Source organism: Suricata suricatta, chromosome X, assembly GCF_006229205.1.
Source record: "Suricata suricatta isolate VVHF042 chromosome X, meerkat_22Aug2017_6uvM2_HiC, whole genome shotgun sequence".
NCBI classification, from domain to species: Eukaryota; Metazoa; Chordata; class Mammalia; order Carnivora; family Herpestidae; genus Suricata; species Suricata suricatta.
In genome coordinates this window covers 41,250,556-41,265,617 of record NC_043717.1, presented here as the reverse complement: position 1 = coordinate 41,265,617, position 15,062 = coordinate 41,250,556, and the positions used below count along the sequence as shown (strand labels likewise).

The 15,062-nt window shown below is 39.2% G+C and overlaps 1 protein-coding gene across 1 annotated transcript in view; it reads left to right on the top strand.

The window, feature by feature from the left end:
- Positions 1 to 15,062, top strand: part of DGKK (diacylglycerol kinase kappa) — a 196,598-nt gene that overhangs the window by 164,862 nt on the left and 16,674 nt on the right. The window contains exons 19-25 of the mRNA XM_029929651.1: positions 2,968 to 3,064; positions 3,341 to 3,448; positions 4,091 to 4,204; positions 4,549 to 4,683; positions 5,831 to 5,991; positions 6,532 to 6,673; positions 8,604 to 8,690. Coding sequence (XP_029785511.1) covers positions 2,968 to 3,064; positions 3,341 to 3,448; positions 4,091 to 4,204; positions 4,549 to 4,683; positions 5,831 to 5,991; positions 6,532 to 6,673; positions 8,604 to 8,690 — 844 coding nt within the window. The remainder of the gene's footprint in view (positions 1 to 2,967; positions 3,065 to 3,340; positions 3,449 to 4,090; positions 4,205 to 4,548; positions 4,684 to 5,830; positions 5,992 to 6,531; positions 6,674 to 8,603; positions 8,691 to 15,062) is intronic.

The window sequence follows — 15,062 nt, the reverse complement described above, 5'->3', positions numbered from 1 at the left end:
AATTTTAATCATTTCCAACTGATAAAGCTTTTTCTTTTATGGACAATGCATTTGATGCCATATCTTAAAAAGTTTTGCCTAATCTAAGGTCTCAAAATTTTGCTCTTAAGTTTTCTTCTAAAATTTGGGGTGTTTTTTTTTTTTTGTTTTTACATTTAAGTCTATAATTTGCTTTGAGTTAGTTTTTGTGTATGGTGTGAGGTAAGGGTCTAAGTTCATCTTTTTGCACATGAATATCGTTACCACAGCATCATTTTTGAAGCTATCCTTTCCCACAAAGAATTGGGTTAGCACCTTTGTCAAAAATAAATTGATCAGAAACGTAAAGTTTTTCCCCTAGACTCTCACTTCTGTTCCATTATTCTATATGTTTATCCTTACACTATTTAATAACTGTAGCTTTGTAGTAAGTTTTGAAATTGGGAGTTGGAAGTCCTCCAACTTTTTTCTCTTTCAGAATAATTTTGTTTTTTCTAGGTATTTTGCATTTCCATATAACTGAACTCCTATTTTTATAGATGAGAAAATTGTCCAGAGAATTTATGGTTTCAAACAGCCCAAATAATTTTGTGCTAGCCTTCTTGCATTTCAGAACTCATGCTATGTAGTTACTCATAGTGATTCTACTTTAAAAGCTAATGGTGGGGTTCCTGAGTGGCTCAGTCAGTTGAATATCCAACTCTTGATTTCAGCTCAGGTCATGATCGCAGGGTCATGGGATCAAGCCCCATGTCAGGTTCTGCACTGAGCATGGAGCCTGTTTAAGATATTCTCTCTCTCTCTCTTCCTCCCTCTGCCCCTCTCCCTCACTCGTGCTCTCTTTCTCTTTATAAAATTAAAAAAAATAAAAATAAAAGCTCATAGTAATGTTTTTATCATAGATCCTGTAGTTAGTAGAATCCTGTCCTTCCCACTTCCTCCCCAAGCCCCCTAATATCCTTTGCCTGTCCCACATTCTCTCCACTGGCTCCTCCTCTATAATCTGACTAGTAAGCTTAGCCCTATTCTATAGCGCTGAATTAAAAGTTTAATATACAGGTCTTGGAAATCCCTCCACTTTTCCAGAAAAGTTATGCTTCTAATATATGGCAGAATAAGAGTCATATGCTTCAAATTAAATTCATCCCAAGCAGCTGCTGAAATGTTGTGCTCCTGGAATGGCACTTGCCAGACTAGCTGGTGTGTATAAACCAGTTATGCTCATAGCTGTTTATGAGTATTGCTTTCTGAATATAGCCTATCTGTTCCAAGTCTAATATCAACATCAAGGAAAAGCAGCAAATGTAGAGGATGCTAAGGCTTCTGGGGGACCCAGGAACCCATTTCAGCAGGTGTTTGCATAGGGACACCATTTAGATTATCCTAGCATCCTCTCTTGTGTTCAGTTACCATTTGATATGACTGCTCTCTATAAGAAGGTACTTGAAGATGGTACTGGCACAAATATTGACACATAGATCAATGGTACATAATATAGAGTGCAAAAAGAAACCCACAGTTATGTGATCAATTAATCTACAACAAAGGAGGCATGATATGCAATAAGAAAAAGTCTTTTCAGCAAATGATGCTAGGAAAAACTGTACAGCTACATGCAAATGAATGAAACTGGACCATTTTTTTACAGCAAACACAACAATAAACTCAAAATGGATAAAGACCTAAATGTGAGACCTAAAACCATAAAAATCTTAAAAGAGAGCACAGGTCATTAATTTCTCTGACATAGTATATAGCAACAGTTTTCTAGATATGTCTCCTCTGGCAAGGGAAACAAAATAAAAAATAAACTATTAGGACTACATCAAAATGAAAGCCTTTGGATAGCAAGGGGAAAAATAAACAAAACAAAAAGACAACCTACTCAATGGGAGAAGATATTTGCCAATAATATATCCAATAAGAGGTTAGTATCCAAAATATATAAAAAATTTATGCAGCTCAACACCAGGAAAGCAAATAACCCAGTTAAAATGGGTAGAATATATGAATAGACATTTATATAAAGAACACATCCAGATGTCCAACAGACACATAAAAATATGTTCAATATCCTTAATCATCAGGGAAATGCAAATTAAAACATTAGTGAGATACCACCTCACACCTATCAGAATGGCTGAAATGAACTGCACAAGAAACAAGTGTTGGCAAGGAAGTGGAGAAAAAGGAACCCTCCTTCACTGTTGGTGGGAATGCAAACTGGTGCAACCACTGTGGAAAACAATATGGACGTACCTCAAAAAATTAAAAATACAATTACCATATGATCCAGAAAGTCCACTACTGTATAATTACCCAAAGAAAATGAAAACACTGATTCAAAAAGATATATGCACCCCTATGTTTATTACAGCATTGTTTACAATAACCAAAGTATGGATGCAACCCAAATGTCTATATGTCTATACATAGATGAATGGAGAAGATGTGGGGTGGGTGTGTGTGTGTGTGTGTGTGTGTGTGTGTGTGTGTAATGGAATATTACTCAGCTATAAAAAAGAATGAAATCTTGACATTTCCAATAACATGGATGGATCTAGAGGGTATAGCACTAAGTAAAATAAGTCAGGCAGAGAAACACAAATACCATATTATTTCACTCATATGTGGAATTTAAGAAAGAAAACAAATGAACAAAGAAAAAAGAGACAAACCAAAAAACAGACTCTTAGGTATAGAGAACATACTGATGGCTACCAAAGGGGAGGTCAGGGGTTGGTGTTGGGTGTAATAGGTGATGGAGATTGATGATGATCCCTGAGTAATGTATAGAATTGTTGAATCACTATATTGTATACCTGAAACTAATATAATACTGTATGTTAATTATACCAGAATTTTTAAAAACTTTTTTTAAAAACGAAGGCACTTGAAGAATAAGATGGTGTCTCCTCTTGCTTTTCTTCATCCATTTATCTTTATATTATTCAACCTCTGACTTTCTCTACCTTTATCTCCCCATAGCAGCCGCCTCAAGAACAAGATGTGGTATGGCCTTCTGGGAGGCAAGGAACTTTTGCATCGCTCTTACAGGAAACTAGAAGAACGAATACACCTGGAGGTTAGTGGAAAAAGAGGGCAATACTTCCTGGACATGGAGAAAGGAAATCTCATTACTTTGGGAATCAACTTTCCCCTATATCTTTGGTTCTTCCCAAGCTTTAACCCCTACCCTCCCTCACAGCTCGTGAAAGGAAGGCATAAGGATAGATTTCCATTTTATGGATAAGAAAATGATAGCATGAAGAGAAGACAGAGCCCTTCCCCCATCTCTGTAAATGTCCCTTCACATTGGTATCTGAAGGGACAACGAATGAGAACTACTTTTTTCTTTCAGTGCGATGGAGAAGCCATCTCCTTGCCAAACCTGCAAGGCATTGTAGTGCTCAACATTACCAGCTATGCTGGAGGTGTCAACTTTTGGGGAAGCAGCACAGCAACCACAGTGAGTATGGAACAAGGATCAGGGAAGGAAAAAGGCTGGACCCCTCTAAGGTCTCTCATAAAGGGGAGCTGCACTGACTGGTGTACGAAGTAGACACTAGGGGAATAGGAGGTAGACTGGGAACATTTATTAGCCCAGCTATATGATCACAGCTTTTTAAAAAGGTAATTACCATCCCAGAGCACAGGGATCATCCAAAGACCTCAGGATCAGACCAATTCTTAATTGTTGCCTGGACTTCGAGTTTTCTACTCCTCAGGCCTGAAATATCTTTGAATGATTTCTCTCTTCTCCAAGGAGTTCTGTCAATAAAGCCTCCTGGGAAATTTGCCATGGCCCTTTTCTCTGAGCTCACTCAAGAAAGTTATGAGTGGGACTGGCTTTGGGGATTTATGATGCTAGATTGGACACGGAGGAAACGGCTAAGAGTTGTGATCTCAAAAGGGATTAAGAATTGTGGATCTCAGTGCCCATTGCCCAGATTGGCTTTCTGACCTCATCTTTCCCCTTTTAATGTACAGTTTTTTCTACTCTTCACGAGATAGAAAAATTCTCATGAGGAACCTTCAAAGCATATGTGCTTGTAATAGACACGTGTGGTCTCTCAAAAGTGGAAGATGTAATACAGTTTTTCCTCCTCAGGAATATGAGGCTCCTGCAATAGATGATGGAAAGCTGGAGGTAGTGGCTATCTTTGGTTCCGTACAAATGGCAATGTCCCGTATCATTAACCTGCATCATCATCGTATCGCCCAGGTAGGCAGGGTCTGGGTAAGCACCAGATAAAGGCTGGACTTTGTGGCTACAACCTAGAATGTGGAATAGTCCCACAAATTAACTAGATGTCAGAGTGCTAGGGTGGAAGGAGGTTATTTGGTGGGTGAGAAGGTGCTGGTTAAGGTTGGAGACAGAGTTCGTATGGACCAAAAGGAGCACAAAGCCCACAGGAAGCAGATTTTTTTTTCACTGAGATAATCTGATTCACAGCCTTGCCAATCCTGCTTCAAATACACATTAAGGCCATTACTGTGGGATTATCAAGTTGGTTTATAGTGGTTACCTCATTTTTCACCCCCATTCCCCCTCCTTGTCTCTGGCAGTGCCGTGAGGTGATGATAACCATTGATGGAGAAGAAGGTATCCCAGTTCAAGTGGATGGGGAGGCTTGGGTTCAGAGGCCAGGACTTATCAAGATCAGATACAAGAATGCTGCCCAAATGTTGACAAGAGATCGGGTAAGAAAGAAAGTCTCACCTTTCTCCAACATTGTCTAATCTACAGCTATCATTTGAGTATTGAATACTTCTGTCATGCAGAATTCCTCTAAGGGAGGTCTGCATGCCACTTATATCAGAGTTACATTCCTGGGTCCCACACCAGACCCACTGAATCAGAATGGGGGTGGCTAGTTTCTGGGAACTGCATTTGTAAACAAGCTTTCTGAGACATTCTGCTACATACTGACATTTGCAAACCACTGTCCAAAAGAAGAGAGTGAGACAAGGAGCTCCCTCCTTTGGTTTTGGACAAAGTTATTCTGCTCCCTCCACTGCACAGAGTGCTAAAGTCTAAAGTGCTAAATAAATCTCTTTCAACAAGAGATTCTTCATTGAATATGTCTTTAGGTTCCTCTATGTTTCAAAATGCTGCATTCACGAATGTCACCCATTTTGGTTAAACCTTCTAAAGCTAGAAAGAAGCCATTACTGATCAGATGCTCAGTGCCTAGAGGCTTTCTTACATTCTGACCTGTGAACAGTCCATAGAACCAGGAATAGAGAGGGGAGGGGAAGTCTAGTTTACAAACCGCCTACTTTGTGCTAGGCACATGTATTCTCTCAAGTAAGTACTCCCAACAATTCTATGAGGTAGATACTCTTATTTACATTTTACAGCTGATGTAATTGAAAACCAGAAACGTTAAATAATATGTGCTAAAGGTCATACAACCAGTAAATGACGAACCACGATTCAAACTTAAACTAGATATGTCTGACTCTAAAATCCATCACAACATACGGCCTAGATTTGGCAAAGAAGGGAGCATGAAAGGTGTTCCACTGTCTTATGATTGTGATGACCTCATATAAGAGCTTCTGGAAGGTGAACATCTATCTGACTGAAGTGTGTTGTCCCAAGATGTAGCACAGTAACAACAACAACAACAACAACAACAACAACAACAACAAAATTTAATAGTGCCTAGTAGGAAAGAGACAGTGAATAAAATGATGGATAAATGTGGAGATGTATAGCAGAATGGATAGGGCCCTCTTTCTCCTTTACACACTATACCCACAAATATCAGACTCACAAACAGATATGTCATGCACACTCTTAGCTATAGCAATCACCAGGTTCTTCCACCATCTTAATTTCCAGGACTTTGAGAACTCAATGAAAATGTGGGAGTGCAAACATAGTGAAATTCAAGCTGCCTCTCAACCCCAGCTGGACTCCCAGGAATCTCAGGATAGCCTCTCTGATGAAGAGTATGTCCAGATGCAACACTTAGTTCGGCTTGCAGAAAATCTCATCAGCAAGTAAGTAGACTGACCCATATCTAAGAACGGAGAGAGAGAAAATGCTAACTTGTGTCTATTGGCTACTAGAAAGCCTGGCCTGAGAAAGGAATCTTTTCCAGAGCCCTGAAGATTGACAGGAACCCTGAAAATCCAGACATAAATTAGTCTTTGACTCACCAATAAGGTAGCTTGAACCTCTCCCTTTAGCCCCAGAGATGAATTTTGATCTCCTGTTACCACTGGCCCAATAGGACGAAGAATGCTTATCCTTGCCCTTAAATATCAAGAGAGCCTCAGCATTCTTGGAGTCAGCTCCCCTTCTCTAGCCTGGCCTCCCACTCTCCCAAAGCATCCAGTATCTAACTCAGGTGAGACACAGATCAACAAAGACAAGTACCTAGAGAAGAGCAGAAACATTTTCTGGCTTAGTTGGCTACCCACCTCGAATACCCAGGGCTCACATTTCTACCCTCAGCCCAACTCTCACCAGCACCCCAGGCCAGAATTTTTTTTTTTTAGAATTTCCAGACCCATTTATCTGTTCTTGCTTTATTACAGACTTACTGACCTGAGCAAGGTCCACCAGCATGTGTCTGTCCTCATGGATTCTGTGAATGCCAGTGCTAACATCCTGAATGACATATTTTATAGCCAAGACAGTGGCAATGAGGCAGGTGCAGCTTCCTTCATTCCCAATGAGGTAAGGAAGGAAGGGGCAGATGAAGAAAATAAGTCAAATCAACTAGGCAAGGAAGTGAAAGTTAGGGAAAGTTAGCCAGAGGCTGGGTGGAAAAACTGAGCAAATGATACAGCAAGAAACTGATTGATACGGTGGAGGGGAAGGCAAGTATTCCTTGACTTGTTACAGGTCCAGAGTGGCTACAGGAGGGGGCAGGATGGGAATCCCATAGCAGATTTCATCAGCCTGAGAATTAGCCCTCTTCCTGATAGCTATCAACCACACTGGCCTCAGGGGAGAAATAGCCAATGGATATTGGCATTCACACTTCCTCATCTTGGGTGGATCCCTGTATAATCTGTTAAGGCAGCGGCTGCCATTGAAACTTGAGCTCCAGGCTGCCTTGGTTTCCCTCTTGAGGGTAAGATCCAGATTAGGATACTTGGTGTTAAATGTGCCATCCTATGACTTAACTCATTGCTGGAATATTTAAGTGATTCTTTTAAAAAGTAACTTCAGTGCTATACAGATAATACAAAAGGACCACATATAGGATCAATGCCTCCTGAAATGTGGGTTACTTATTTATTTTAGGCCATATCTTAGTTAGTGGAAGCCTGGAACTCAAAGCCTGGAGTTTCTTTTATTTATTTATGTTTCCTAATGACCACGTGATTTATTTGAAAAGTTTACTTGATCTAAGCTACTAGAGAATTCTCAAATTATTCTAATTATTACTTTATACCACATCTTTCATTTTAAAAAGTCCTTATCAGTAAATTTAGAGGTTTTTTTCTTGTTTTGTTTTCACATTTCAATAATTTGACCACCTTAAAATATAAAGTAGGTTTTACAATTTGTTTTTTAGTATATCTGTTTTCTTAGACATAATGTAAATTCTTGGTAGAGATTTTTCTTATGTTTATTTTAATTTACCACCACTTCTGTATACACAGGAAGTCAAAGAATCACTTGTATACAATAAATTTGGATCTTTAAGTGATAATGGTACTATTAATCTGAATATTTTTCACACTTATGAAGCTATAATGAATGAATTGGGAAATCTGCCACCCTTTTCTTCCAATTTAAAGAATGCTATAAATTATCATTAGTTGATAGAATTTCAGGTGAATCTTCAGGTGCCTATATACTTGAAAATTTAAAATAATTGGTGGAAAATATTAATTAGCAAAAATTTAGTTGTCAAAAGTAATACACATTATGTAATATTTTATTACATAATTATATCAGAAGGCAATTTGTATTCAAGCAGCTTAATTTAAAAATTTTAAATAATTGTTATTTTGCATTTATATAATCTACAGAAAATGATGCACTTATTTTTCAATTCCAAAACTAACAGAAACATGAACTTGAAAGATTCTAAGTTAATCTCCTGTAGATAGGCTTCTGTATTTTTTGTAGAAACACAAAAGTGGACTTTTCAGACAGCACAATGTTTTTACTACCACATTTTATACTATGTGTATAAAGTAAGAAATACCTAGTCTTTGCATATCCTGTGAAAGGAATAAGCCTGAAGTTTCAAAAATAGATGGTTGGATTCAACTGCACCTACCGTAGAGAAGATGGTTGTAGTGTAGCAGCAACAAGTAGCATCAGATTTATTCTCTGGTTGATGTCCTTTCCTATTTCACTATATCCACAGCACTTGATCAATGGTACCAAATGCCAAGGTGTGCTGCACCACTTTGTAGGACACAGCAATACAGCTGTACCAGTAGTTGATAGCTCTGTCTGTCATTTCTGGTTGGTTGATGCCCATGCTATACTATTTGTGCTATATTTTGAATATTTTTACTTTTTCACCAACAGCCACATCCTACTAGCCTGCTCCTACTTTCCTACAGAGACGCCAGCTGCATGCTTACTAACCAACAACTCTTTGTCCTTTGCCGTCCTTTCTCGTCCTTTCTCTTCCTCTCAGACTCTAAGCAGAAATGATGCAGCAGATGTTACATTTAGACTTAAAGGGCTCTACGATGACACCAAAGCTTTCCTGGATGAAAACTTGGTGAGTGGAGAGGGTTGGAATGAGGAAGGGCAAAGTATCCCATCTGAAGATGGTCATTGTCTATGCTTGGTTCCAGCATGTTGGAAGACATGTAGGAGTATTTTGGGCAGGGGTTTACCCAGGCAGTCCCTGATATGTCATCCTCACTTAGGGTTGTCATTGATTGTATCAATTCACAGCTTATGCTAAACCATAGGGTCTACCATATCCTTGAAAAAAAAGTCTCTCCTTCATTGACAAATGTCTCCTGTATCCAGACCAAGCCAATCAAAAATAGGGTGCTTTCATCATACCTAAAAGTTTCAGTGGAAAACAGTGAGCTGTTGTGAGCTGCTCTACATCTCCCAAGTTTCCATATATGTTTGTCACCATGTGGGAAACTATAGATTCAAATCCCAAATCTGTCACTTACTAACTGTTTTAGTTTCTTAAAACTGCTAGATCAAATTATTGAAACCTAGGTAACTTAAAACAATAAAAATTTATTGTCTCACAGTTGTAGAGACAATTAAGGTGTTAGCAGGGCCATATTCACTATGAAACCTGTAGGCAAATCCTTATTGCTCTTTCCTAGCTCCTGGTGGACTGGCTGGCAATCGTTGATGTTCCTTGGCATGTAGATGCATTACAATATTTAATCTTCATATAGTATTCTCCCTGTGTCTCTGTCTTCACATGACCATCTTTTTTTTCTTTTATACTTTATTGTCAAGTTGATTTCTATATAAGACTCAGTGCTCATCCCAACAAGTGCCCTCCTCCATGCCCATCTCTCCCCTTCCCCTCTCCCCCACCACCATCAGCTCTCAGGTTCTTCTCAGTATTCAAGGGTCTCTTATGGATTGCCTCCCTCTCTCTTGCCAACTATTTTTCAACTTTCTCTCTCCCATGGTCCTCTGTTAAGTTTCTCCTGTTCCAATTATAAGTAAAAACATGTGGCATCTGTCCTTCTTTGACTGACTTATTGCACTTAGCATAACACCCTCAAGTTCCATCAACGTTGCTACAAATGGCCAGATTTCATTCTTTCTCATTGCTGTGTAGTATTTCACTGTATAAATAAACCACATCTTCTTGATCCATTTATCAGGTGATGGACATTTAGGCTCTTTCCATCATTTGGCTATTGTTGAAAGTGCTGCTATGAACATTGGGGTACATGTGATTCTACGCATCAGCACTCTTGTATCCCTTGGGTAAATCCCTAGCAGTGCTATTTCTGGGTCTTAGGGGAGTTCTATTGTTAGTTTTTGAGGAACCTCCACACTGTTTTCCAGAGCAACTGTACCGGTTTACATTACCACCAACAGTGTAGGAGGGTGCCCGTTTGTCCACATCTTCGCCACATCTATAATCTCCGGATTTGTTCATTTTGGCCACTCTGAGGTGGTATCTCAGTGTGGTTTTGATATGTATTTCCATGGTGATGAGTGACGCTGAGCATTGTTTCATGTGTCTGTTGGCCATCTGGATGTCCTCTTTGGAGAAGTGTCTGTTCATGTCTTCTGGCCATTTCTTCACTGAACATTTTGCTTTTTGAGTGTGGAGTTTGATAAGTTCCTTATAGATTTTGGATGCTAGCCCTTTATCCAATGTGTCATTTGCAACTATCTTTTCTGATTCTGTCAGTTACCTATTAGTTTTCTTGTTTCCTTTGCAGTGCAAAGCTTTTTATCTTGATGAGGTCCCAATAGTTCATTTGTGCTCTTGATTCCCTTGCTGTTGGGGATATATTAAGAAATTGATGCGGCCGAGGTCAAGGAGGTTGTTTCCTGCTTTCTCCTCTAGGGTTTTGATGGTTTCCTGTCTCACATTTAGATCCTTCATCCATTCTCAGTTTATTTTTGTGTATGGTGTAAGAAAGTGGTCTAGGTTCATTCTTTTGCATGTTGCTGTGCAGTTCTCCCAGCACCAACTGCTAAAGAGGCTGTCATCCTTCCTTCCTCCCTCCCTCTCTCCCTCTCTCTCTCTCTCTCTCTCTCTCTCTCTCTCTCTCTCTCTCTCTCTCTCTCTCGTTCTTTCCTTCTTTCTCTTTCCTTCTTTCTCCTTCCTTCCTTCTTTTTTTTCTTGACAGAGAGGGGCAGCGTGAGCAGGGGAGAGTCAGAGAGGGAGACAGAATCCAAAGCAGGCTTCAGGCTCTGAGCTAGCTGTCACCACAGAGCCTGATGTGGGGCATGAACCCATGAACTCTGAGATTATTACCTGAGCTGAAGCTGGAAGCTTAACCAACTGAGTCACCTAGGCGCCCCTAAAGAGGCTGTCTTTCTTCCATTGGATACTCTTTCCTTCTTTGCCAAAGATTCATTGGCCGTACATTTGTGGGTCCAATTCTGGATTCCTTATACTATTCCATTGGTCTATGTATCTGTTTTTTATTTTTTAGTTTATTGCCAAATTGGTTTCCATATACCACCCAGTGCTCCCACTCACAAGTGCCGTCCTCCATCACCACCACCTCTTTTCCCCCCTCCCCCTTCACCCCTCAGTTCGTTTTCAGTATTCAATAGTCTCTCAAGTTTTGTATCCTCTCTCGCCCCAACTCACTTCCCCTCTTCCCCTCCCCCTGGTCCTCCATTAGGTGTCTCCTGTTCTCCTGTTAGACCTATGAGGGCAAACATATGGTATCTGTCCTTCTCTGCCTGACTTACTTCGCTTAGCATGACACCCTCAAGGTCCATCTACTTTCCTACAAATGGCCAGATTTCATTCTTTCTCATTGCCATGTAATACTCCATTGTGTATATATAAAACATCTTCTTGATCCATTCATCAGGTGATAGACAGTAAGGCTCTTTCCATGTTTTCGCTATTGTTGACAGCGCTGCTATGAACATTGGGTTACATGTGCCCCTATGCATCTGCACTTCTGTATCCCTTGGGTAAATCCCTAGCAGTGCTATTGCTGGGTCATAAGGGAGTTCTATGGATAGTTTTTTGAGGAACCTCCACACTGTTTTCCGGAGCGGCTGCACCAGTTTACATTCCCACCAACAGTGTAGGAGGGTGCCCGTCTCTCCACATCCTTGCCAGCATCTATAGTCTCTTAATTTGTTCATTTTAGCCACTCTGCTGGCATGAGGTGGTATCTCAATGTGGTTTTGATTTGTGATTCCCTGATGATGAGTGATGTTCAGCATCCTATCATGTGCCTGTAGGCCATCTGGATTTCCTCTTCGGAAAAGTGTCTGTTTATATCTTCTGCCCATTTCTTCACTGTTATTTGTTTTTTGGGAGTGGAGCTTGGTGAGTTCCTTGTAGATTTTGGATACTAGCCCTTTATTTGATATGTCATTTGCAACTATCTTTTCCCATTCTCTCAGTTGCCTATTAGTTTTCTTGATTGTTTCCTATGCAGTGCAGAAGCTTTTTATTTTGACGAAGTCCCAAGAGTTCAGTTTTGCTTTCATTTCCCTTGCCTTTGGGGATGTGTCGAGTAGGAGATTGCTGTGGTGGAGGTCTAGGAGGTTTTTTCCTACTTTCTATTCGAGGGTTTTGATGGTTTCCTGTCTCACATTCAGGTCCTTCAGCCATTTTGAGTTAATTTTTGTGTATGGTGTAAGAAAGTGGTCTAGTTTCATTCTTCTGCATGTTGCTGTCCAGTTCTCCCATAACTACCTGGCAAAGATGCAGTCTTTTCTCCATCGGATACTCTTTCCTGCTTTGTCAAAAATTAATTGGCTGTACATTTGTGGGCCCAGTTCTGGGTTCTCTATTCTATTCCATTGGTCTATGTGTCTGTTTTTGTGCCAACACCATACTGTCTTGACGATGACCGCTTTGTAGTAGAGGAATGTCTGGTATTGTGATGCCTCCAATTTTGGTTTTCTTCTTCAGTATGATTTTGGCTATTTGGGGTCTTTTGTGGGTCCATAAGAATTTGGGGATAGTTTGTTCTAGCATTGAGATGTTGGTGCAATTTTAATGGGGAGTGCATTGAATGTGTAGATTGATTTGGGTAGTGATGACATTTTCACAAATTTTATTCTCCCCATCCATGAACAGGGAATGTTTTTCCATTTCTTGGTGTCTTCTTCAGTCTCTTTCATAAGGTTTCTAGAGTTTTCATCATATGAGTCTTTTACATCCTTGGTTAGGATTGCTCCTAGGTATTTTATGGTTTCTCGTGCAATCATGAATGGGATCAGGTTCTTGATTTCTATTTCTGCTGCTTCATTACTGGTGTATAGGATGCAACTGATTTCTGTACATTGATTTTTGTACCCTTCAACTTTACTGAATTCACTGATCAGTTCTTGAAAGCTTCTGGTGGAGACTGCCGGGTTTTCCATGTAGAATATCATGTCATCTGTAAAAAGTGGAAGGTTGACTTCTTCTTTGCCAATTTTGATGCCTTTTATTTCCTTTTGTTGTCTGATTGCTGATGCTAGTATTTCCAGCACTATGTTAAACAACAGTGATGAAAGTGGACACCTCTGTCGTGTTCTTATCTCAGGAGGAAAGCTGTTTTTCCCCATGAGGATTATGTTACTTGTGGGATTTTCATAAACTGCTTTTATAATGTTTAGGTAAGTTCCTTCTATTCCGACTTTCTCAAGGGTTTTTATTAAGAAAGGGTGCTGTATTTTGTCAAATGCTTTTTCCACATCTATCGTCAGGATCATATGGTTTTTATCTTTTCTTTGGTTAATGTGATGTATCACATTAATGGATTTGCGAATATTGACCAGCCCTGTAACCAGGGATGAATCCCCCTTGATCATGATGGATAATTCTTTTTATAGGCTGTTGAATTCCATTTGATACTATCTTGTTGAGTATTTTTGCATCGGTATTCATTAAGGATATTGGTCTGTATTTCATTTTTTGGCTGGGTCTCTGGTTTGGGTATCAAGGTGATGCTGGCTTCTTAGAATGAGTTTGGAAGTTTTCCTTCTATTTCTATTTTTTGGAATAGTTTCTTTTTTTTTGAAATATAACACAATTTATTTTTTTAACATATGCAATTATTTTCCATCATTTACAATTCAGTAGTTACAATGACACTCCAAACAGAAAAGCAAAGTAAAAAATCAAAACCCCAACTTCTATTTCATGTAATTAGACTTATACAGAAATTAGAAGGTAAAGTAACAACTAGTTAATCACCTAATTTCACAGCTATCTGAAGTGGCAATCATTATATAGCAGCTTATCTATGATACACTCAAGATACATGATACAATTTATTACTTGCCCATGAACTAAAACACAGCCTGCTTAATTCCTTTCCTTAAATTCCACCTCTATACTACAATATAATTGAGGTCCATGCAAAATGTAGCTACCTTTTATATAGGAAATGGATGATTAAGTCTTTGGTGCTGTTAAAGCAACTTCATTTAAACATAACCACCCCCACCACCAAAAACAGAAGAGAAAATTTTTTAAAAAGTAAAGAAAATAATAAGGGAAAAACCCAAGACACACTTCCTAGGGGACAAAACAACAGCATGTATTTTCTGTCCCTGACGGAATGTATTAAATAAGCAAACACCACCAACAAGCAAAACAAGTACTACAATGTAAAAATATTAAAAAAAAAACCCTCTCACATGCATAAATGAAAGATTGCACACAAAGAACTCACATCTTTTCAAGCTTCAATAGTAAATATTCTGCTACTATGTATTAAATACTGCATGGTTTGCTCAAGCTAAGATGAAACCACATCATAAATCAATAAACATTTTGCATTTTCTTTCATTATCTACTCAAAGTCATGCCTACTGCATCTCTAAACATTTCATTAAACCAAATAATACAGCAAACACTCCCAAAATAAACTTAGATTGTATTGCAGTTTCACTTAACAGTATATAAAATGCTGTGTTGTGACAGTTATCAATTATCCATTAGATACTGAATCAATTTTTCTTAAGCATTACTAACTACTTGCTTTTCTTGAAGCTACATCATTCTGAAAAATTCCTGTTAGACCTATGAGTGTGAACATATGGTATCTGTCCTTCTCTGCCTGATTTATTTCGCTTAGCATGACACTCTCAAGGTCCATCTACTTTCCTACAAATGGCCAGATTTCTTCTTTCTCATTGCCATGTAGTACTCCATTGGGTATATATACCACATCTTCTTGATCCACTCATCAGGTGATGGGCATTTAGGCTTTTTCCATGTTTTGGCTATTGTTGACATTGCTGCTATGAACATTGGGGTACATGTGCTCCTATGCATCAGCAGTTCTGTATCCCTTAGGTAAATCCCTAGCAGTGCTATTGCTGGGTCATAAGGGAGTTCTATGGTTTTGAGGAACCTCCACACTGTTTTCCAGAGTGGCTGCACCAGTGTACATTCCCACCAACAGTGTAGGAGGGTGCCCATCTCTCCACACTCTCGCCAGCAACTATAGTCTCT